The 25,465-nt window shown below is 42.7% G+C and overlaps 1 protein-coding gene across 2 annotated transcripts in view; it reads right to left on the bottom strand.

The window, feature by feature from the left end:
* elp3 (elongator acetyltransferase complex subunit 3) overlaps positions 1-25,465 on the bottom strand; it is an 86,911-nt gene that overhangs the window by 56,567 nt on the left and 4,879 nt on the right. For both annotated transcript variants that reach the window (XR_005943051.1, XM_041188166.1), the window contains exons 2-9: positions 24,592-24,691; positions 22,407-22,545; positions 21,465-21,535; positions 19,152-19,215; positions 17,938-18,006; positions 16,599-16,753; positions 8,909-9,070; positions 3,868-3,994 (exon numbers count right to left, since the gene is read on the bottom strand). Coding sequence is in view for 1 of the 2 variants with exons in the window: in XM_041188166.1 (XP_041044100.1) it covers positions 3,868-3,994; positions 8,909-9,070; positions 16,599-16,753; positions 17,938-18,006; positions 19,152-19,215; positions 21,465-21,535; positions 22,407-22,545; positions 24,592-24,691 (887 nt within the window). In the remaining variant the exon portion in view is untranslated. The remainder of the gene's footprint in view (positions 1-3,867; positions 3,995-8,908; positions 9,071-16,598; positions 16,754-17,937; positions 18,007-19,151; positions 19,216-21,464; positions 21,536-22,406; positions 22,546-24,591; positions 24,692-25,465) is intronic.

Here is a 25,465-nt window from a genome sequence, read left to right as displayed (position 1 = left end):
TATCATGGCAAAAGCTGGTATCAGTAACGGTGATAATGAAGCTGTCAGATTGTCATAAAAGATGTGAGCTTTATCTAGAGCCAAGATTGGGACCAAATAGCAAGCACCAAATAGAAGACAGGCAATCAGATATGTTTCAAGTGAAGAGACGAGCATGGCAAGGCTGTGTACTGTCATTGAAATTATTCAATCTGTACACAGAACAAACATTGAGAGAATTAGATGTAATTCCAGGGGTAAAAATTGGAGGCAAGAACATAAACTTGCTGACAACACAGCACTACTTTCAGAATCAGAAGAGGCTCTACAAAATATCATAGATTGAGCAAAATCTAGAATTTTAGAATATGGATTGAGTATGAACAACAAAAAGACAAAAACAATAGTAGTTAGAAGGAATGCATTAGAAGAAACTAGAGTGAAGATTAAAGTTTTTAAAAATTCATTCATGGGATGTGGGCTTCACTGGCTGGGCCAGCATTTATTACCCATCCCTAATTGCCCTTGAGAAGGTGGTGGTGAGCTGCCTTCTTGACTGCTGCAGTCCATGTGGTGTAGGTGCACCCACAGTGCTGTTAGGAAGGGAGCTCCAGGATTTTCACCCAATGACAGTGAAAGAACGGTGATATATTTCCAAGTCAGAAAAGCAGGTGGCTTGGAGGGGAACTTCCAGGTGGCGGTGTTCCCATGTGTGTGCTACCTTTGTCCTTCTAGATGGTAGCTGTCATGGGTTTGAAAGATGCTAAGGAGCCGTGGCGAGTTCCTGCGGTGCATGTTATAGATGGCACATACTGCTGTCACTGTGCGTCGGTGGTGTAGAAAATGCCAATCAAGCGGGCTACTTTGTCCTGGATGGCGTGAAGCTTCTGGAGTGTTGTTGGTGCTGTACTCAACCATGGAACTGGAGAGTTTTCCATCACATTCCTAACTTGTGCCTTGTAGGTGGTGGACAGGCTTTGGGGAATCAGGAGGCAAGTTACTCGCTGCAGGATTTGTAGCCTCTGACCTGTTCTGTAGCCACAGTATTTATATGGCTAGTCCAGTTGTTTCTGGTCAATGGTAACTCCCAGGGTGTTGATAATGGGGGACTCAGTGATGGTAATGCCATTGAATGTCAAGGGGCAATAGATAGATTCTCTCTTGTTAGAGATGGTCATTGCCTGATACTGGTTTCTCAGAATGTTTCTTGCCACTCATCAGCCCAAGCCTGGATATTGTCCAGGTCTTGCTACATTTGGACATGGACTGCTTCAGTATCTGAGGAGTCCCGAATGATGCTGAACATTGTGTAATCATCAGCAAACATCCCCACTTCTGACCTTATGATAGAAGGGAGGTCATTGATGAAGCAGGTTAAGATGGTTAGGCCTAGGACACTACCCTGAGGAAGTCCTGCAGTGATGTCCTGGAGCTGAGATGATTGGCCTCCAACAACTGTAGCCATCTTCCTTTGTGCTAGGTATGACTCCAATCAGTGGAGAGTTTTCCCCGATTTGCACTGACTCCAGTTTTGCCAGGGCAAATGGATGATATTGCGCTGGAACAAGTAGATAAGATTGTCTGTTTGGGACAAATGATAACAGGAGATGGTAGTTGTGATGCTGAAATCGAAGAAGGATAGTGATTATCAGAAGTAATTTCATGAAGATGAAGGATGCATTAATGACAAGAAAACTCAAGTTTGTAACAAGGGAAAAAGCTCATAAGATGCTACAGTCTATCCGCATTCCTATATACCTCAGAAACCTCGACAATAAGTAAAGAACTATGGAAGAAAATAGATGTCTTTGAAATGTGGATGCTAAGATGTATGCTTAAAATTTCATACACAAATCATAATACAAATGAAGAGGTGCTTGAAATTGCAAGCAAGAACTCTGAAAAGTGACATCCAGAAAAGAAAATGTCAATTTTTTGGCAATTTGACCAGAAAAGCTACAGAGATCTCTTCTCCAGAGCAAAGTGGAGTGGAGCAGAAAAAAGATCAACCTCGGCATGGTTGGATGACGGATATCCCAAAACGGCTGCACACGAGCTACAGTGGATGGATGAGGATGGCACAGGACAGATGAGTATGACATACCATGATAGCAGATCTCCTGGTAGAAGTAGCTACAAGAAGGTTTATTATTGCTCTTTAGGGAAAGAAACTTACCGTCCTTACTCAGTCCAGGCTCATGTGTGATTCCAGACCTACAGCATAGTGGTTGACTTTTAACTTCACTCTGAAATGGCCTAGCAAGTCCATCAAATGTATCAAACTGCTACAAGTAACTCACGAGGAAATCCCACTACCACTTTCTCAGCACAATGAGGGTTGGGCGATAAATAAAAGCAAAATACTGCGGGTGCTGGAAATCTGAAATAAAAACAGAAAATGCTAGAAAAACTAAGCAGGTCTGACAGCATCTGTGGAGAGAGAAACATAGTTAACATTTCGAGTCTGTATGAGCCTTCTTCAGAGCTAGAGAGAAGTAGAAATGTGATGAAATTTATACTGTTTAAGGGGGGGTGGAGCAGGTGAAGCTGGATGGAAGGCCAGCGATAGGTGGGGACTAAGGAGAGATTGACAAAGATGTCACGGACACAAGACAAAGGGAGTGTTGATGGTAGTTGTAAGGGCTAAAAAATGGTGGCATAATGGTAAGAAAACAGAATGTGTGAATAGCAGAACAAGGGACAGTACTGTGTGAAAGAATAACATGGAACAAATTACAGGTGGCCCTTTAGGGGTTGGGGTGCAAAGTTCCAGTGAAGCCCAACACAAATAGGAGGAACAGCACCTCATCTTCTATTAGGCACTTTATAGCCTTCTGGACTTGACAATGAGTTCACCAACTTCTGACCATGAGTTCTCTCCTCTATCTTCACCTCTTTTTAAATCCCTTTTTCTAAATTTATCTGTATTTTTTATTTCCCCATTTTTTATTAACTTTTTTTATTTAATTATTTTTATTCACATTATTCATTGTTTAATCCCCCTTTTTTTATCCCCTTATCCCTTTTTCTATCCTTTTGCCCAACCACCGCCCCTCTCCAAAGGGCCATCTATTTCTTGTTCCATGTTGTTCTTTCACACAATGTTCACCCTTGTTCTGCTATTCACACATTCTGCTTTCTTACCTCTATGCCACTATCAGCACCTTCTTTAGCCCTTACCACTACCATCAACACTCCCCTTGTCTTGTGTCCATGACATCTTTGTCAATCTCTCCTTAGCCCTCACCTATTGCTGACCTTCCATCCAGCTTCACCTGCTCCACCCCCTTAAACAATATAATTTTCAACACATTTCTACTTCTCTTTAGCTCTGTAGAAGGGTCATACAGACTCGAAATGTTAACTCTGTTTCTCTCTCCACAGATGCTGTCAGACCTGTTGAGTTTTTCCAGCATTTTCTGTTTTTATTATGGACAATAAGTGTTGGCCTTGCCAGTGAAGCGCACACCCAGAAAATGAAGTGGTAGTTCAAGGAACATACGAGTTACACAAGCATTTTCATTTTATGTTGAATCTTCTTTTGTCTCAGTTTGTGCTGATCTGGAATACACTGCTTGAAATTGTGGTGGAATCATATTCAATCGTAACTTTCAAAAGAAATTTGGATTTATACTTGGACAAAATTAACAAGCTATGAGGAAGGAGCAGGCCAATTAGGTTGCTCTTTCAAAGAATCGACAAAGGCACGATTGTCTTCTCCAGTGCTTCTGGAGTGGTGCCAAGTGCAGGTCAATGACACAAGCTCATGTATGCTGTTGTGCTGAACTGGCCATTGTGCTTCTTTTCTCGTTTAGAATGAAGACACTGCTGGATGGTGAAAATTACTGCTTACTTGGACAAAGGAAGACCCAGCTGATGAACACTTACAATGAACTGTTCGATGTCTCTCTCCAAACCAACATTAGGAAGGTTCGGCATCATGTGTGCCACAACTTTAAAGCCAGCATCCTTTGCCAGCTGGAATGACTCACACACGGCCCTGACAGTGTGACCTCTGAGGAAAGAAGAGAAGCAAAGGATTAGCCAAGCGAGTCATGAGCTCTATCAGCAAGACACAGTCAAACAGCAGGGACTCAACGCCAGCAAGATCCAAAATAAAATTACACTGAAGTTTACTCTTATGTGTACCAATGGCTTAAAACATCTTTTAAAAAAATCACACTGCATACCATCTGACATTCCTGTGATCTTAAATCAGTCTTACTTTATCAAATCCCTGTTTCAGCTGTGGGTTTATGCAACCTTGTAATTGTGCCTAGGCATGCATCAGGTGCTTAGGAAGTGATATCATCTTTCTCCACACACATCTGCTCCTGTTGGGACACAAACATTCATCCTCACTCTGTACTCGGCTCCTATCTGTATCACCCAGTTGTTGCACATGCAGACAAGATTGGCCTCAACCACAGGTACTATCTAGACTAACAGGCAACAATAGAGTTATGGAGTCATTCACAACACAGAAGTAGGTCATTTGGTCCATTAAATCTATGTCAGCTCTCTGTAGAGCAATCCAGACAGTCCACTCCCTCACTCCATCCTGATAGCCCTGCAAATTTGTTTCCTTAAAGTACCTATACAATTCCTAGATCACCTCCGCTTCCACCACCCTGGTAGGCAGTGAGTTCCAAGTCAGTAGCACTAGCTGATAAAAAAAAAGTTTTTACTCACATCTCCTTTGCATCTCTTGCCCAAAAGCTAAATTCTGTATGCCCTAGCCCTTGTACCATCAACTAATGGGAATAGTTTTTCCTTGTCTGCCTCATCTAAAACTGTCATAATCCTGTACAGATCAGTCAAATCACCCCCTCAATCTCCTTTGCTCCAAGGGAAATAACCCAGCTTCTCCAACCTAACCTTGTAGGTACAAGTCCTCAACCCTGGAATTATTCTGGTAAATCTCTCCTGCATCTCAAGGATCCTTACACCCTTCCCAATGTGTCGTGAGCATACAGAACACTATTCTAGTTGCAGCCTATTCAGAATTTGCCTGCTTTAGTACTCAATACCTCTATTTATGAAGCCCAAGATGTTATATTCTTTGCTAACTACTAAATCATTATGTCTTGTCACCGTCAAAGATCTTTTCACCTCCGTAACATCACCCAACTTTGCCCCGCCTCAGCTCATCTGCTGTCGAAAATCTCATTCATTTTATTGTTACCTCTAAATTGAATTATTCCAATGTATTCCTCGCTGCTCTCCCACATTCTACCATCTATAAACTTGAAGTCATCGAAAAGTCTGCTGCCCGTGTCTTAGCTCACTCAAGTCCCGTTCAACTATCACCTTTGTGCTTTTTTTGCTCAGAGGGTTGTTTGTCTGTTAAATTGTCTTCCCCAGAAAGCAGTGGAGGCAGGGTCATTGAACTTATTCAAGACGGAGTTAGATAGATTTTTAATAGGTAGGGGAGTCAAAGGTTATGGGTGGGTGCAGATAGACCAGTGGAATCGAGATGACAACCAGATCAGCAATTATCTTATTGAACGGTGAAGCAGGCTTAAAGGCTGAATGGCCTCCCCCCCCTCCCTTATCACCATTCCACAGTTCTTACACATGTGATTTCCCTACAGATTTGCTCCACCATCTCTCTATCTCACTATTTGGAGCCTATAGAACACCCCTACTAGTGTGATCATCCCCTTTTCACTTCTCATCACTAACGAGATGGTTTCTATATTTACCCCCTCAAGGACATCCTCTTTCCAACACTACAATTCTTCCCTAATTATTCCTGCCACCCATCTCCATTTTTTCCTTCCCTATATTTTCTGAACACTTTATATCCTTAAATATTAAGCAACTAGGTGCTGGATCCGACAATGAGGTGGACCAAGTGTCTGTGGCGGACATGTTGGGTAAGGGTGATAATCGTATTACAAGGTTTAGATCATTTCCATTATTGCCACTACATCATATTCCCACATGGCTATTTGTGCTTGTAACCCACCAACCTTATTCACCACATTTTATGCATTATATATATGCATTGTAAAGCTGTTGTGCATTCCTTGTAGCCCTTCTTAGTCTGATCCTTTTGAATGCGGTGTTGTTCCCTTCTCTAGTATTGTCCAACACTCTCACTTCGTGCACTTTAATCCTCTTTTCTACTTATATATGTTGGCACCCACCTCCGCTGCCAATTTAGTTTAAACCCTTCCAAATCACACTAGTGAACCTCCCCATTAGGTACCTCCTGCTTCAGAACTGGTCCCAATTCTTTAAGAATCTGAAGCCCTCCCTCCTGCACTATGCCTTCAGCCAAGCATTAATTCTCCCCACCTTCCTAAACTAATCCAGATGTCAATAATGGAGAGGTTCAGCCAAGTGTGGGGCAAGAGAAGGAATATAGTTGTGGGGAGTCTGTTATGGGACAAGGAAGGACGTAGTGAGCATGCATCTATTACGGAATGAGGACAGATGTAGTCAGCGTAAATCTATCACAGGACAAGGGGGGATGTAGTGAATGAGAGTCTGTTAGGGGTCAATAGGTTAGATATAGTGATGGCCAGTATGTTTTGGGATAAATGAAAGGATACTATTTGGGGTATAAGTAACATCTTGTATAAATATTCCATGATCCCTTTCTTTAGCATTTGCTAGAATTCTTTATTCTAGTGACAAATATGGAATCTTATTTAGAACCTGCACATCAGAAGTGGCCATGTGACTCATGACAATGTAATTAATTAATAAATAACACTTTGCTCAATTTCCTCCTTACAACCAAACAGGTCCTTGAGAATCCTAATAGTGAAAGAATACTAGGAAAGCGTGTTACACAAAAGTCACAAAGAAGGATTTTTTCAGATTGGAATTCCGCACAAGTGACTCTGTTATTTAAGAAAGGTGACAGAGGGAAAGCCGGTAAATATAAACTGGTCAGCCAAACATCCATTCTCAGAGGCAATTACTACAGTCAACTAAAGGATGAAGTGACTGAACACCTCGAAAAGTTTTCATGCCCTACAGACATGATTGAATTTTTTGAAAACGTGACTAACATTGTGGACACGGGAATGTCTATGGATATTATTTATATGGACTTCCAGAAAGCATTTGATAAAGTCCCTCATAAGATGGTTGTTAGCTAAAGTTGAAGCTCATGGAATTAAAGACAAATGATTGACTTGGTTAGGAAATTGGCTGAGCAGAAAAAGATAGAGTAGGGATAACAGGCAGGAACTTTAATTAAACAGGTGTCCCACAAGGATTTGTAATGGTGCCTAAACTGTTCACTGCATTCACTAGTAGCTTAAGTGATGAGATAGAAAGCCACATGTCCAAGTTGCCAATGACACAAAGTTAGATGGGCATTGTTATCAGTTTAGATGGAAGCACGAAGTTATAAAGAGACATTAATAGATTAAGTGAATGAGCAAAACTGTGGTAAATGGATTTCAATAGGCAAATGTAAGGTCATCCACTTTGGATCTAAAAGGGATATATCAAGGTAATTTCTAAATGGTGAAAAGATAGAAGCAGTGGAAGTCCAAAGAGACTCAGGGATCAATGTACATAAATCATTAAAATGACATGAGCAGGGACAAAAAATATCAAAAGGCTAATGAAATACTGGCCTTTATGTCTAATGGACTAGAATACAAGGGGGTAGAAGTCATGCTTCAGCTGTACAAAGTCTTGGTTAGACCATAGCTGGAGAACTATGATCAGTTCTGGGCACCACACCTTAGGAAGGATATACTGGCCTTGCAGGGAATGCACTGTAAATTTATTAGAATGATATCTGGACTCCAAGGATTAAATTATGAGAAAAGATTATGTAAACTTAGGTTATATTTTTGAATTTAGAAGATCAAGAGATAATGTGGTTGAAGTTATCAAGATATTAAGGGGAACTGATTGAGAGAAACTATATATACATAGCCTAAAATTTAGAACCAAGCCTTCTAGAAATAGAATTAGAAAACATTTCTCTACACAAAGAATGGTAAAAGTTTAGAACTCTCTTCTACAAGCAAGTGTTGATGCTAGATCAGGGTAGATACAGGGAGGGTGTTTCCCCTGGCTGGGGAGTCTAGAACGAGGAGTCAGAGTCTCAAAATAAGGGGGCCTGCCATTGAGGACTGAGGTCAAGAGAAATTTCTTCAGTCAAAGGGCTGTGAATCTTTGGAATTCTCTACCTCAAAGGATTGTGGATGCTCAGTCACTGAGTATATTCAAGTCAGAGGTCAATAGATTCTTGTGTACTAAAGGAATGAAAGGATATAGAAATAGTACAGGAAGGTGGAGTTGGGATAGAAGATCAGCTATGATCTTACTGAATAGTGGAGAAGGATTGAATGGCTGATGGGCCTCTTCTTCTCCTAATTCTCACTCACTTACTGTTCCAGAATCGCTTCATCCAATTCAGAGTCGCAGAGAGTCGGAGCCTATTTCGACAGGAAATGGGCACTAGGCGGGGTACATCTAGGACAGGACATCAGTCCATCACAGACTACACACTCACATGCACAGGCGGACACAGGGGACAGCTTAACGTAGCCAATCTACCTAACCTGCAGATCTTTGGGCAGTGGAAGGAAACTGGAGCACCTGGAGGAAACCCACACAGACACGGGGAGAACATAGAAACTCCACACAGACAGACGCTCGAGGTCAGGATGGAACCTGGTGCTGTGAGGCAGCAGCACTAACCACTGCACCACCATGCTGCCCCAAATCCTAATTCTTATGCTTTTAATTGTTCATTTTAAATCTGAGATTGATAGTTTTTTTTTAAACAAAAAATATTAAGGACTATGGAGCAAAGGTAGATATATGGAGTTAGGCCACAGATTAGCACGATCTTACTGAATGGCAGAACAGGCTCGAGAAGCGAAATGGCCTACTCCTGTTACTATGTTCTAAGTGGCAATTTTAACAGTGCCCAAGTCAAATGCCCCACCTGTTGGTGTCCCTGGCCACATCCTCGTAGACACTCTGCACCCCAATCTCCAGTCGTGTGCACCCATATTGCAGTATGTCGCTGAGATGGCGCTTCAGGCAGTAGTCTGGTCTGGTCTCGATGGTGATCCCAACACACTTGGTATTGCTGCGCTCAGAATACCTGAAATCAATTTAAATCCATTGATCCAAAGGTTACCTGAAGATTACCTGAAGGTAATGGCAAAACAATGATCAGCTCTCACACAATGCTGGGTCACTGGTACTTCTAGGCTACATCCACTACAAGTCAGCTTCAAGCACTTTACATCATGGTGGCAGTCCCCACCATGGTCGGCATCCATGAGAAGCACTTAGTAAAAAAAAAATCAAATATTGCGCAGGAAGATTATGGGGGAAAACATTCTACTGTCACCAATCTTCCCTCTGTGAGACACGGTTCACCTACACAAACAGCTTTTAATTTTTCTGTTGGGAGGGGTAGAAGAAGAGCTTGAAGCCACTCTGCCAATCCCCTGTGTAAACTGGCTCAATCTCATGGCATCACCTAACTCAACACTGGCCGCTCCCAATCAATGACAGCAATACCTTGCAGCTATATAGCACCTCTCTTATGACATAGTAAAATGTCCTGAGGTGCCTCACAAGAGGGGAGTCAGAAAAAAATTAACACCCAGCCAAAATATTAAGAAAAATGCTAGGAGCATTCAAAAAGTTTGGACAAAGGTGGATATTAAAGTCTTGAAGGTGGAGAGGTGGAAAAGAGGAAAGGTTTAGGAAGGGAATTCCAGAGGCTGAAGGCATGGCCTTCAATGGCAGAAGGGTTAAAATTAGGGATGCACACGAGGCCAGAATTAGAGGTTTTCAGGGAATTGTATGCCAGCAAGCACAGGGAGGGTGATGGCTGAGCAAAACTTGATTCAAGCAACAGTTTTGCATGAGTTTATGTTCACGGAGCACTTACTACTGGTTGCTAAATGGCCCAAGATTATTTGTAACTCACAGGAGTGTAATTCAGCCGTCAGTGCTCCCTCATTTTGGTGCAACACACTGGATGTGCCACAGAGAGGGATCTGTCCAGGGGCAGTCAACACCACTGGTGAATATCATTTAGGTTTCGAAGTCTCAAAGGGAACATTAACACTGGAACATGACATACGATAGACAATAGTCAGCACAAGCTCATCTCCCATCGCTCTGCAGCTAACTTTTCACATTCATTACGCATGAGGATTGCTGGCTGCTTGAATCTGCCGGCCTGTTGGAATGACTGATCAGCTCCCACCTCTCTATCCAGCCTAACACTCTCTTGGCTGATTCACCCACAATAGTCTCACACATGGTTTCAGATTGATGCTTCATTAAAAAGCCATCATTTAGAAAGTAAACACAAGAAACTTTAAATATCTCATTGAACACAAAATCATAAAAATATCTGTTTTAATAAATGGCATTCTTTACCAATCAATATTCAATCACCAGATGCTTATTTGAGCAGGTGCTGGAATAAGAACTTGTTAAAATCCCACTGCAGAAAAATTACCTCCAATGAAAATGATGATGAACACCACACTCTGAGTGTTGTATCAATAACTGTCTCAGTCACTTGGCTGCAGGATCATGGCAGTGTGCCTCCTCCCAGTCAATGTTTCTGGACTGTTCCATGGGTATTGGAATCTGCAATGGTGCGATCCCATCTCACATTTTTGCCACTTTTTCTTTGTTGCCTTGCAACTGATCTGCCCTCTTTGCAATGTCCTTCCTGGTCAGGGTCACAGACTTGCCAATCTACAGCCAGTCTTTCACATGGACAATCTTCAGGGAGCATCAACCAGGGGTCAATGTCCTGGACTGGACTGCTCTCTGGACACCCTTCCTGTCCAGGGGTTAATTTCTAGACTGCTCCCTGGACAGTCTTGGCCTCTAGGGGTCTACATTTAGACTGCTGCCTGGACTGTCTCAGCCTCCAGGGGAATTCTGGCTGAGCTGATCTCTGGCATCCTTCCCTTCCAGGGTTCTGTGTATTTGCTGTTTTCTCGATACCTCCCTCCAGTGGTCTGTTTCTAGGACCACTCTCTGGACAAGGGCTCTGTGTCTGGACTGCCCTCTGAACTAGCTCACTCTTGTTTCCAATATTCCATGTTTAGGTTTGAAATCTACAACAATCCTAAGGATCTTCTGTGAATAGCAGCTAATAGAATTCAAATGTAGGGAATCAGTGTGGGATTCACATGCTGTTGTTGTTCATTATCTAACCTGACCCCTGTGCCCCTCACCTTCCCCCCACACTCTATTGCCTTTTTCAGGAAATTCCTCCCATTCTAATCCAGCTAGCAGAATCTAAGCCAGTGATCTTCACTACTTTTCAAGCAAGGGCCACTATAGCAAAAAAACTACTTTACTAAATTATCATTGCTTACTACTCCTTCATGATATAATGTTACAGTGCAACGTCTATACCTAAAACAAAATCCATTATATTTAAAAATACACATGTACAATTAAAAAAACAGCATTTATAAAACAATAAACAGGAAAATATAAGGAATTAAAAATACACCTATGCAAGTAAACTTTTTAAAAGCTGAATAATGCAAAACTTACTTTAAAAACTTGGAAGAGCTAAATTCCTACATTGGTTATTGAAATATTTTTTATATTTTTAGACTTATTCTGTTTTAAAAGAAAAATGTAACTTTCTACTTATAGTACAGCCTGCCTGCCACCAATCCTGCTTCCTGTACCTCCTGCTCCCCGGTCACAGCAGATCCTCCTCCTTCTCCTCAACCCTCAGCAACCTTCAAGTTGGGGCCTCTTCCCCCTCTCTGACCCACCCTCTCGCAGAACCTCCCACTTTCTGACTCACCCTCTCGCTACTTCCCTCTCCTGGACTTGCATTCCCATTCAAGATCCAGATCCGATGTTGTGGAAATGCGAGTGCTGATGGTGCAGAGGTATCCAGCTGGGGCTGCTACAATCCATGTTTTTTTTCTAAGTGCTCCCACTTGCTGCTTCCCTCTCCTGAAGCTTTGAGAGATTCATTTCAACATCACTTCCTGTGTGGCTGATGCCACTTTAAGAACAAAGAAAAGTACAGCACAGGAACAGGCCCTTTGGCCCTCCAAGCCTGCACTGATCATATTGCCCATCAACTAAAACATTTTGTACTTCCGGGGTCCATATCCCTCTATTCCCATCCTATTCATGTACTTGTCAAGCTGCCTCTTAAAAACCACTATCGTACCTGCTTCCACCACCTCCTCTGGCAGCGAATTCCAGACACTCACTACCCTCTGCATAAAAAACTTGCCCCGCACATCTCCTCAATAGTTTTCTCCTCTCACTTTAAATCTATGTCCCCTAGTAATTGATTCTTCCACCCTGGGTAAAAGCTTCTAACTATCTACTCTGTCCATGCCACTCATAATTTTGTAAACTTCTATTAAGTCGCCCCTCAATCTCCGTCACTCTAGTGAGAACTATCCGAGTTTCTCCAACCTCTCCTCATAGCTAATAACCTCCAGACCAAGCAGCATCCTGGTAAATCTCCTCTGCACCCTCTCCAACGCCTCCATATCCTTCTGGTAATGTGGCGACCAGAATTGCATACAATATTCCAAGTATGTCCTAACCAAGGTTCTATACAGCTGCAGCATGACTTCCCAGCTTTTATACTCAATACCCCTGCCAATGAAGGCAAGCATGCCGTATGCCTTCCTGACTACCTTATCCACCTGCGTGCCACTTTCAGTGACCTGTGGACCTGTACACCCAGATCCCTCTGTCCGTCGATGCACTTAAGGGTTCTGCCATTTACTGTATAATTCCTGCCTGTATTAGACCTTCCAAAATGCATTACCTCAGATTTGTCCGGATTAAACTCCATCTGCCATTTCTCCGCCCAAGTCTCCAACCAATCTATAACCCGTTGTATCCTTTGACAATCCTCTTCACTATCTGCAACTCCTCCAACCTTAGTGTCATCTGCAAATTTACTAATTAGCCCAGTTACATTTTCCTCTAAATCATTTATGTATACTACAAACAGCAAAGGTCCCAGCACTGATCCCTGCGGAACTCCCACTAGTCACAGCTCTCCATTCAGAAAAGCACCCTTCCACTTCTACCCTCTGTCTTCTATGACCAAGCCAATTCTGTATCCATCTTGCCAGCTCACTTCTGATCCCGTGTGACTTTACCTTCTGTACCAGTCTGCCATGAGGGACCTTGTCAAAGGCCTTACTGAAATCCATGTATATAACATCAACTGCCCTTCCATCGTCGATCATCTTTGTCACTTCCTCGAAAAACTTGATCAAGTTAGTGAGACACGACCTCCCCTTCACAAAACCATGCTGCCTCTCACTAAGACACCTATTTGCTTCCAAATGGTGGTAAATCCTGTCACAAAGAATCTTCTCCAATAATTTCCCCACCACTGACGTAAGGCTCACCGGCCTGTAATTTCTTGGATTATCCCTGCTACCCTTCTTAAACAATGGAACAACATTGGCCATTCTCCAGTCCTCTGGGACCTCACCTGTAGCCAGTGAGGATACAAAGATTTCTGTCAAGGCCCCAGCAATCTCCTCCCTAGCCTCTCTCAGTACTCTGGGGTAGATCCCATCTGGCCCTGGGGACTTATCCACCTTAATATTCTTAAGGAGGCCTAACACCTCCTCTTTTTTGATCTCAACATGATCCAGGCTATCTACACACTCTTCCCTAGACAAATCGACCGCCAAGTCCTTCTCTTTGGTGAATATTGATGAGAAGTATTCATTTAGTATCTCTCCCATTTCTTCTGGCTCCTCACACACATTCCCACCTCTGTCCCTGAGTGGGCTTACCCTTTCCCTGGCTACCCTCTTGCTTTTTACATATGTATAAAAGGCCTTGGGATTTTCCTTAATCGTGGTTGGCAGTGACTTTTCATGACCCCTTTTAGCCCTCCTGACTCCTTGCTTAAGTTTCTTCCTACTTGCTTTGCATTCTCCATGGGCTTCATCTGTTCCCAGCCTTCTAGCCCTTACGAGTGCTTCCCTTTTCTTTTTGACTAATCTCACAATATCCTTCATAGCAGCCTCTCGCTGCTCCCTGACCTCAGAGTTGTGGCCTCTCCTGGCTTTTCAATTTTAAATTATTAATTTAATTTAAATTCCACCAGCTGCTGAACCCACGTCCATAGGTCATTAACTGGGCCTCTGGATTACTATCCAGTGACATCACCACCATGCCACCATCTCATCCATACTGTACTGTTCTTTAACATGCGGGCAGTGCTATTTAAATACAAGTGCCCATTGTGTCATCTCCAGTATCACAAATCTACCTTTGCTTTTGATTAACTTCCAACATCCTGTCTGAAGTTACGACAAGGAGGCGCAATTGGGGTCAGTGTCAACTTGCAGAAGAGTAGATTCCTGTAATAGTACAGCTCTGAATCAGAGTGAAGTTCCTGTGTTGCTTGCAGCAAGTCTAAACCCTGACCTCAGGAAAGTGCTCCTGATCAGACCAGTTCCACTCCAACCACCCCACTCAGTAAACATTTAGAGGAGCTTTCTTCCGTGTGAACTCATATCATAACTCATCGGTTAGTCCAGAGCCATCTCACTTTAAACCATCACTGCTGGAAAGAGGGTAACTTTCATCCCCAACAGTTAGGATATGATCCTAACATATGGCCCAGCAGCAGAGGGACAATCCTTTTACTCACATTCGCACAGGTGGGGAAAGGAGCGAGGGAGCAGGGAAAAAAGCTTCTATTGCTGAAGGAAAGGGTAACTTTGCTCCTTTGGACATTGTAAGTTGAAACTGCAAACGTGCAGAAACTTTAAGAAGCTTCAAGCTGGCGTGTGATTCTCAAATCAACTTGGAAAAACAGTGTTGGGACAGCTTGAAATCCTGGACAAAGATAAGTACAAGTTTAGGCCTGGTCTCACCCAAACATTTGCTTGTTTCAAACAGTTTTGGGTGGCCCAGCCAACGTTCATCATTAAGACAACACTGAGGGAGTGACAAAAATAGGACTTCTCCTAATTTTAACTCAACGCTTGAACTAACAAAAATAGCATAAAAATGGGACATTGCTGCAGACTCTTTAGTGCAGTCAGAGGAAACTCAAGCAGATTTGCAGAGAGGAAGGAGGTCCAGCAAGAAGAAACTTTAAGAGCTATGAGAGAACAGATCACTCTTCTGCCTTGATGCTGTGATCCTTGGTTTAAAAGTCTGAGCACTGAGTGATTTGCTTGATGCTTATGTGAATTTAAATCGTTAAACAGCCACCATCTGATCAACAAATGTACCCTGTACATATGTCCTTCGTTGGCTGATGACTGTCCAATTTCACAAGTCACTGGAACATTTGTATAACTAGTCACCCAGCTGAGTCACGAGGCCAAGTAGGCAAACAGCAAAGTTTTGGAGAGCTCAGACAAGCCTACTTCACTTCCCTTCTGTTATTGGACTGAAATGAACTATCAGACTATCAGAGGAGAAAGCACCACTAAGTTTATCCATGCAAACCCCGTGTGGGTGGGGAGCAGAGAAAGCAGGCAGCAGATCAATGGCGGATTGCAGGGGACAAGTGAACATGGAGCTGGGGGTTGGGGGGGTTGTGTGTGTGCAAGTTGTGGCAAGCATGGTGACGACTAGGCATGATCACCAGCTCTCTCAAAGCATTTTATGAAATACTTTCAAAGTGTAGTCACTACTGTGTTGTCAGAAATGTTGCAGCCAATGTGAGCACAGCAGCTCCCAAAAGGAGCAATGTAATAATGAACAATTAATCAGTTTTTGTGATGTTGATTGAGGGATAAATATTGGCCAGGACACCAGGAATAACTCCCCTGCGCTTCTCTGAATAGTGCTTTGGGATCTTTTTTGTCCAATTTAGAGGCTAAATGGGGCCTTAATTTAACATCTCATCCAAAAGACATCTGACAGTGCAGCATTCCCTCAAGTCCTGAAGCAGAACTTGAATGCACAACCTCTGACAGCGGCAAGAGTGCTACCAACTGAGTGATGGCTGACACCTATGATGGAGCAGGTGGCTGTCAAGGTGACAAAGCAGCAGAAAAGGGAGAGTGGGGCAGAGATAGAAAGTGACAAAAATAGGGTTATAGAAAAAAGAGATGCAGAGAAAGAAAAAGTGACAGAAAGAGAGAGAAGATAGAGAAAAAAGGAGCAATGAAGGAGTGAGATGGCTATAATGCAAGCCTTGCAGATCCCACTCACTCAGAATTACAGCAGCAAGGGTGCACTGCTAGTCGGATGCCAGTAGCTGCAACGATCCGCAGCTAGTCGATGTGAGTAGCTGTGAGGGTTTGTAGCTAGCTGAGCACCAGTAGCTGCGAGGGATCACAGCTAGTTGGATGCAAGCAGCTGCAAGAAAAAGTTGGCAAACAGTTGAGAGGATTTGCAAAAGATCCACACACCTGAGGGCGGGTTTCCCTCTGCTGGAAATAAGTGGTTACTGCAGGGAAACTGATCTTCCTCACTGACTGCTAACATGGATGAAGCTTTACCTGAAAGAACAGATCTGGGAAAGGCTCTGTTAATGCTACAACCAACAGATTCTGTTAAACTAACAGGGGAACCGGCCCTAGCAACACAGAGCCATCACAGCTTCAGTCAAGTGAGAGGATTTCTATTCTATCATCTCACTGAAACTCTTCAAACCAATTACTTACTTGACAGCCTCTGCCACGTTGTTGGAGGTGTGCCCAGAGAGGGCATCATGCAGATTACGGATGAAGTAATCCCTGTATTCTTCTGGCAGTGCCATAAATGTCCCACCCATCACAATGAATTCAACCTTGTCCACACTGTGTCCCAATTGTTTCAGCTAAATGAGATAAAGATGGAGGAAAAGAGGACAGGGGAAATGTCACATTGAAAAGGCTCATTGTAAAGACCTGTGTAAATTACAGTGTAACCACAATACTGAAAGTCTTCCGTATGCTCACACTCCCTGTAAATATCACTTACATCCTGTAACACTGTCCCGTTTCATCACAGTTCCTCGTCAAACCTGTACAGACATGCAAAATCTATATTACATACTTGCAGCTGAAAGACCTTGACAGGGTAGTTGTTGTGAGGCTGTTTCCCCTGGCTGGAGAGTCTAGAACTAAGGGGCGTAGTCTCTAGATAAGGGGTCAGCATTTAGAACTGGGATGAGGAGAAGTTTCTTCATTCAGAGGTTTGAGATTCTTTGGTCACCTTTACAGCAGAAGGCTGTGGATACTCACACGTTGAGTATATACAAGGCTGAAATTGATACAGTTTCAACTCTTTATGGAATCAAGGTATATGAAATCAGGCAGGAAGTTGAGATCAAAGATCAGCATGATCTTAATAAATGGCAGAGCAGGTTCAAGAGGCTGTGCGGCCTACTCTTGCTCCTATTTCTTATGTTCTTTTCACAGAGTTCTCACAGTTCCTCATCTCAAACTAGGTGGCGCGGTGGGTCACCAGCCACAATCTCTCCATTTCCCCCACAACCTTCGCACACTTTTTATACATTGATCACCTTTTTTGTCTTCCCTGTTGAAAGCAGCTGAGACCACTAGACAGCCCCTCCCAGAGAGATCTGTTATAGGAAGAAAACACCGGGGCAGATGTGAAAGCGGTGGGGGGGTGAAAAGGCTGCTTCTCTGCTTCACCTTGATGTCAAATACGATTATGCATCCAAGTACCTCGCAACAATGATAGCAGTTCCCCTTTTGATGACTTTTTTTTCAAATGAGCTTTATAGAGGAACGTGCAGAATTAAAGCAATTACTAAAAACACTACAAAGCATTGCTCTACAAAATAACATCTCTCGTGTATGGAAGTGTGAAATCAAATGGAGGCTGATGGGACCATAATCTCAGATACTCATCTTTCACCTGCCCTATGACTCACTTCACTAAAATTTCTTTATTAAATTATCTCACTATTTGGAGCTGGACTAAGAAACAATAGCACTTGAGGAGAGTTTTATCACTGCTGACAGGGGTAACAGATAGACCCCTCGCTGTACGTACCTGCTCTACACGGTGTCTTGTCTGTAAGTAGGGGTCATATCTTGCACGTATGGCTCTCATAGAGGTTGGCTGTTTAAAGGAAATAAAGGTAAATGTCTAATGAAGCCAATTCACCAAGTTCCTAAAAAAAGTATCCTCAGAGAACAATGTTTTTTTTGGGGACAATTCATCCCCTGTTAGTAACTTTTGTCCCTCTTTTCGTCAAATTACATTTTCCATGCACTAGAAAACAAAAAAAAAAGTGTATATCTCCAGCCAAGAACCTGAGAAGTGCGTTAATGAAAGGACAACATTTCCTGATCAGCAATTACAAATAATTAGGTTCATTAAGCAGTCTCAGCATGGGAACAGAGTATCAGCACCACAGTGTCACGTCCTTGTCTGTGAACCACACTCCCAAGCACCAAGGCACCATGCCGTGAGTAATAACCTGAAAACACTTTGGGTCTGGAACTTTTATTTTAATACAAAAATTATTTAATGATTTCATTCAGAATGATCACACTTTATATGCCAGTCTGTTCTGTGCGAATGTATACATGCTCCCAAATCATTTTGCAGCTTTCTGGGTTATCAGCCCTGCGGGACTATTTTATGTGGGAATGTGACTGAAGCTGGAGGGGGAAGATCAGGGGCCGAGAGGGGCAGTGGGAGAGGGGCCTGAGAGGGAAAGGTGGGGAATAAAGAGAAACAGGAGAAGACAGAGTGAGAGACAAACAGAAAGAACAGAGTTAGCCAGAGTACAAAGAGTACATGTAAGTGAGCATTCCTATAGCTGTGAAAATTGAGGACAGTGCTTGTCAGTCACTGATGCACGACAATACATGTCACTGAAGGATTAACAAGAGAGTTGTTACTGTAAATTTACACAGAAATTCAAGGGCAGACCCAGCAATTCCTTGCTCACAGCTTTACATGGGAGTGCAGATCACAGACAAGGAAGTAACACTGTGGTGCTGATATTCTGATCTGTGCTGAGATTGCTTAATAAGCCCAATTATTTGTGACTGCTGATCAGGAAATGCTATACTTTCATTAATACACTTCTCGGGTTCTTGGCTGGAGATGTACACTTTTTGTTTTGTTTTCCAGCGCATGGAAAATGTAATTGAGAGACCGGAGTACAAAAGTTACTGACACCAAGCAGTACATAAGATGATTGATGAGTGTTGGTAAAATGCCTGCAGTTACTGGTAACACAAGAGCTTCCTTACCTCATATCCTGTGTAAGACTGGGTTGAATATTCAAAGTCCGAATCTGGGCCCCCTGGGCAGTATCTAGAATTCACAAAATGAGTTTTAGACTGAATTATTTTTCGTGGAGAGACTGTTTTCCCTGAAGAGTTAAGAACTAGGGACTATAGTCTCAGGTTAAGAGGTCAGTCATTTACAGCTGAGATGAGAAGGGTTGTGAACCTTTGGAATTCTCTATCCCAGCAAGCTGTGGAATCCAGTCATTAAGGATATTCAGGGTGAGATTGATAGTTTTTTGGACTCAAGGGGAATCAAGGGATATGGGGATCGGGCAGGAAAGTGAGTCAGGTTGAGGATCAGCCATGATCTAATTGAATGGTAGAGCAGGCTCAAGAACCTGCCATGTGTTTGGACATTCCACCCACCTGTCAACATCTTTTTGAAGTCTATTACTAATTTCCTCACTGTTTAGAAGTTTTGTGTCATCTATAAATTTTGAAATTGTGGCCTGTACCCCTAAGTCCAAGTCATTAATGTATTTTAAAAGCACCAGTGGTCCTGATACCCTGGGAGACTCCAATGTATAAGTGCCTATAACTGGGAAACAGCCATTCATAGCTTATTTTTCTGTCACTTAGCCAATTTTACATCCATGTTACTCCTGCCCATTTTCTTGCATGGGCTTCAGTTTTGCTAACAAACACTTTTTCAACAAAAACATACACAACATCAACAGCAGTGGCCTCATCCATCCTTTGTTATCTCATCAAATACTCAAAACAAGTTAGTCAAACGTAATTGGCTCTTAACAAATCCATGTTGGCTCTCCTTTATCAGTCAATTATTTTCAAAGTGGCTGTTACTTTATTTCCAGACCTTTTTTTTCTTGAAAGCTTCCCCACCATTGATATTACACTGACAGGTCTGCAATTGCCAGCTTTATCCTTTTCCCTTCCTTTGAACAAGGGCAACATTTGTAATCTTCCAATACCCTCTGGCACCACCCGTTGTCCAAAGAGGATTGGAAGATGCATCTTAGAATCAACCTTGGACAAACATCTTCTACAACAAGATTGACACTTCCAGTTCGCATGCTAACCACCCTTGTGACCTGTCTGAGATTGCCAATTAAATGCCAATGCATTTTGGACGGCTGGACCAGGTGGCAATCCAAGGGCTGCCTTGTATAGGTCCTCCTATCACAATGAAAATAGACCACCACGATATAGTTAACGAGCAACCTTGCTGATTAGGACTGAGAGGGGTCGGGAGTTCCTGCAGGTTGGGTCCAAGGATATGCGCCCATGGATCAGAACCCCATCAGTGGGTGATCAGCCGCTGGGTAGGATAAACACTTTGAGGGGGTAGGATAAGGGTCTCATCGAAATGATGAGCTTGGGGAAGTAGTTGAGACATAAAGTGTTAGAGGGACAGGAGCTTGTGGACAGATGGGTATGTTAGCAGTAAGGAAGGTGGCATTGCAGTGGGCTACATGGGTAGTCCAGGTTTGACTGACAAAGAAATCCAAAAGCTCTTTGTATTTGTGTTGAACATGAGCAGTTGGGAGTCGGGAAGGTGAAGAGACAGTTCCCTGTGAAAAGATAATGCCTGGAGCATGAAGTGAAAGCTTGTGAACTCGTTTATTGCAACATTTCAGCAACAAATAGCAGCATGTAACCTTTCCACAATTCCTGTGGACATTGCATTCCACATGTTCTTTTTTTGGCCTCTTTTCTAATCTCTGTAGGCCAACAAGTTCCTGTAACTAAAGGACAGACATTACAGTGTGGCTCCGCAACAGCACTCAAACCCACATCTTCAGTAGGGCTGGTCTTGCTAGTTTCCAATTGATAAAGCTCTCCACTTGGCACAGGAGAGTAAAAGAAAATAAACGAGACCCGTCCAGCCCCAGCAGGATCCTTTACCAAGCAGGATCCTCGCCCCAGCTGGTTGATGTAGATCAGCACCAATGATATACTTTTGCTTCCTGGACTGGTAGGATTGGTATGGTTACCATCATTGTTAACGTAATGATAATAAGGTTACAGTTCCTTTGTGTAAAACTAGAGAGCCCCCAGGGAACATCTGTTTCTATTATCCACTGATAGGAATCTCGGTGCAATGAACAATATGCTCTGGACATAGAGAAGTATAGGAATATTTAGTAGCCAAAATTCCCCCATTCAAGCACTTAAGCATGAGTGTTAGCTTAGCTGGCAAACTATCTTGTTTCCAGTATTATGGACAAAGGGACCACCAGCAAATAAGTTAAAATCACTTAAAAGAATGGAGGCAGATGTGAGGGAGCTTTACTTTCAGAGCACAGAACTTACACGCAAATGTTTCCCGTGAAGGTGATGTGAGGACATCGATGAGGCTTACACATCACTGCGACCACAGCAATCTATGGACAGAGGAGAGAGAGTCTGTGAGAGACAAATAGTAGCAGCAAGTTGGATATAACCAGAGTGGCTCGGAGATCAAGATGGAACTTAGTAACCCAGCGCATGATGCCCAAAGTGCGCTGTGCCCACCAGTTCCCATGTCCCACCCTGCTGGGGTCACTCTCATCTCTGGATAAAAGAACTAGGCTCTTCATAATCACTGAAGAAATTGAAAGGCTAAAGCAAAAGCAAATAATGTTGATGATGGAAGTCTGAAATAAAAACAGAAAATGCTGAAAACACTCAGCAGATCAGGCAGCTGTGGAGGGAGAAAAAGAGTTATCGTCAGAATTGAAAGATTGCATGCCATTTAGCAGTAAGCATTCAGCCAACATCTGTCCCTGATAGTCAGTCAATGCCAGATTACAGTTTCCTCCTTGGCAGGGCCCTTGTCAGACAGATACACTTGGTGACACCAGGCATGGGATTGACATTCTGCAATTGGCACCCTGTTCCCATGAGTCTCAATGTGGATACAGGAACAGTGAGTAGGACAGTAGCTTGGAGTTGAAGGGGAGACAGATGGATCTGATTAATGGGTTCAGCTGATAAATGTTGAAGTAATAGGGAAGTAGAGGGGTTTGCAGGCTGTAATGTAATGGAGAGAGTCAATCAGGGAGACAAACTCAGACATGGTTTAGTTCCACGTCAAAAAAATAAAAACCTTAAAGTGAGATCACTCAACAGTTTAAGAGTGAACTCAGACAATAGGATTCTTTCTGTTTGCCACGTGTGCCTGACTGTGTGCATATTTCTGCATCTGTATCCGCATTTGTCAGTACATGCACCATGATTTTATTTTAATCCAGTATGTAGTACTTCGCTTCTTACCCCGCTGGCTGTCCGAATGGGTTTAGCTTTCAGTTTTGGTACCAACACCTTTCTGTACTGAGGGGGCACAGCCGCAATGATGTCCACAAGGCGAGGTTGTGAGGTCAGTCCGTACTTTGACGAGGTCTTTGTTTTCATTCTTTAAAAAAAGTAAAGGTAAAAGCATTAAGAGACTGATATCACAAAAACATTAGATAGGAAATTGGAATCAGCAGCACCCAATTCCACTAGGACCAGTAAACTCGGTAGCTAGAGTTAGGCATTCATAAACAGTCACTTATTGCAGGACACCAGCCTGCAGTCCAACATCACCACAAAGCAATTCATCAATCATGGCTGCGAGGGAAAGCCTGGGATCCAACTGCCTACAGTTCAATAACCTCTTCATCAGCAATGTTTTTTCCTGCTCCAACTGCTGTCAGTGTCAAGAATCCTGGTTCTGAAATTTCTGCCCTCCTCTAATTCTGGCTCGAGTATCCCTGATTTTAACCATAACTGGCAGTCGTGCCTTTAGTTGCCTAGGCCTTAAGATCTTGATTTCCCTTCCACACTTCCTCTGCCTCACTCTGCTCCTTTAATATTCTCCGTAAAGCCTATCTCTCTGAGCAAGCTTTTGGTCAATTCTCTCAATATCTCCTTCTGTGGCACGGTGTCTATTTTTGACTGATACTGATTCTGGTTCCTGTGGATGTTTTACTACGTTAAAGGCACCATTTAAATGCAAGTTGTTGTTAGACAATTAGTAGTAAATAGTGATTTTACTGTACATTCATGATTGTAATATACATTTGATTAATTGAATAACTAAACCATAAAACACATTGCAGCTTTAATATTTTACAGTCCCCAACATTTCAGAGAGTCTGTGTTTGGAGCCGCTGGAGCTACTCAAACACTGACGCGGGATGAGGTGAGGGGGTCGGGAGTATATCTGGCACCAGACCATTCTTGGAATTAGTAATCTGACTCAAATTACGAAAATAAATCAAAAATGTAGCAGCAGTGATCAGGGCTGCACAAGAACACCACAGATTATCCTGCTGGCTCCAGAGTTCAGAGCACCAACTTTTTTGGGTGAGGCTCATTGTTGGCTGAAAATCTACATTTTGACATGGGCACTTTAGGAACTTTTGCAGTTACAACCAAAACACGGTTGAAATCCAGCCTCAGTTTATCCAGCAATAAGCATTTACATAGATCTTTTAACATGGAGAAACAGACCAAGAAGTCTAATCAGACAAAAACAGCAACATTTAAAGTGTCTATATAAGGGAGGGACCAGGCAAGGAATAGAATTAGTGCAAGGTAAGAATATGAGCAGCCTGCTACTCTGACTTCCTAGCAGCAAATCACATTGTAGTTCTTTTCTTGTTTCCATGGTGATATTGATGGCCCGACAGTATCCATGGCACAGTCTACACCTGATAATTCAAAGTTATTTCATTTTGCATTAAAAGATTTGAATTATCTAATCGTTCCAATTAAACACTATAAATAACGACACAAAAGAAGCTTAGTGCTAAACAAATTGAATTGCTGGATTATTTGAATTATGATTTTGAACTAAAATGATAAAGGGATTGACTATGGTAGATGCGGTAAACTCTTTCCTCTGGTGGGGTGAATCCAGAACAAGGGGGCATAAACTTAAAATTAGAACTAGGCCATTTAGGAGTGAAATCAAGGAGAACTTCTTCACACAAAGTATGGCAGAAATCTGGAACTCTCTCCCCCAAAAAGATTTTAAGGCTGGGAGTCAATTAAAAATTTCAGCGTATTAAGGGTTACAGACCAAGGCAGGTAAATGAAGTTAAGATACAGATCAACCAGGATCTAATTAAACTATGGAACAGGCTCGAAGGGCTGAATGGTCACCTACCGTTCCTATGACGCTGTACTGAATTCTGCACTGTATTGTTGCTACCGCTAGAGGCTCTAAGCGAGCTGTGTACAAGCTAATCTTAGCAGAACCAAAGTTTCACAACAGCACAATTTATTGTCAGTTCAACCCAGTGATGGGGGAGGGACACTGACTGAATTGGGCAGGAGACTACTTGGGTGATATCTGGGCCTTTCCTCACTCTCCTACGAATTGGCTATACAAACTGGTTAGATTCGTTTTATTGCAGAGCTCTGCTTGGTAACCTCTGTCATGCTGCTCAAGCAGTTTAGTGCAGCTACTTACTTATTAAGGTTGACATCCTTCCCTTGCTCATGTGCTTCAATCAGCTGCTTGAGGACGTCAGCAATCGTCATCATCATCCGTTCAGCATGGCTAAACTCCACTGTAAGAGAGATCAGAAGTTAACTACTTGCTTTTATAAAACCACTTTAACGTGGAGGAACTTCCCAAGGCACTTCACACAGCTGTAATCAGACCACAAGCTAAACATGATTACTAGGACAGGTGACGAAAATCCCGGTTAAAAAAGAGTCTTCAGGAGGAGATAGAGGTGGAAAGCTTTAGGGAAGGAATTCCGGAGCTTAGGGCTTAGACAGCTGAAGACACAGTTTCCAATGCAGAGGTGAAGGGAATTGGCAAGGGATGGCATAAGGGACTGAATTGGAGAGAGAGAGTTTGGAGAGATTTTAGGAGTGAAGAAGGTTACAGAAATAGGGCAGAGCAAGGCATGATTTGAATTTGAGGTTGAGAATTTTAAACTGGAGAGGTTGGTGGGCCAGGAGCCAAGGTCAGCAATCATAAGGGTGATTCATGAGCAGGACACTGATGCATGATAGGATATGAAACAGGATAACTGAAGTTTACGCAAGGTTGAAGATGGGGGGTTGGTCAGAAGAACACTGGAATAGCCAAATCTAGAAGTAATAAAGGCATGGATGAGAGTTGCAGCAGCAGAGCCAGGGTCAGAGTTGGGTGATTAGAGAAATCTGGGAGCTTTAGGTCAGTTAACTTGACATCAGTCGGAGGAAAAATGCTGGAATTTATTATTAAGGACATATTTATACAACACTTGGAAAATCACAATATAATTGAGCAGAGTATTTTATGAAAGGGAAATCGTGTTTAACAAACCTATTAGAGTTCTTCTGAAGGTGTA

The sequence above is a fragment of the Carcharodon carcharias genome, chromosome 5, assembly GCF_017639515.1.
Source record: "Carcharodon carcharias isolate sCarCar2 chromosome 5, sCarCar2.pri, whole genome shotgun sequence".
Lineage (NCBI taxonomy): Eukaryota > Metazoa > Chordata > Chondrichthyes > Lamniformes > Lamnidae > Carcharodon > Carcharodon carcharias.
This window is presented reverse-complemented; position numbering and strand designations above follow the sequence as displayed.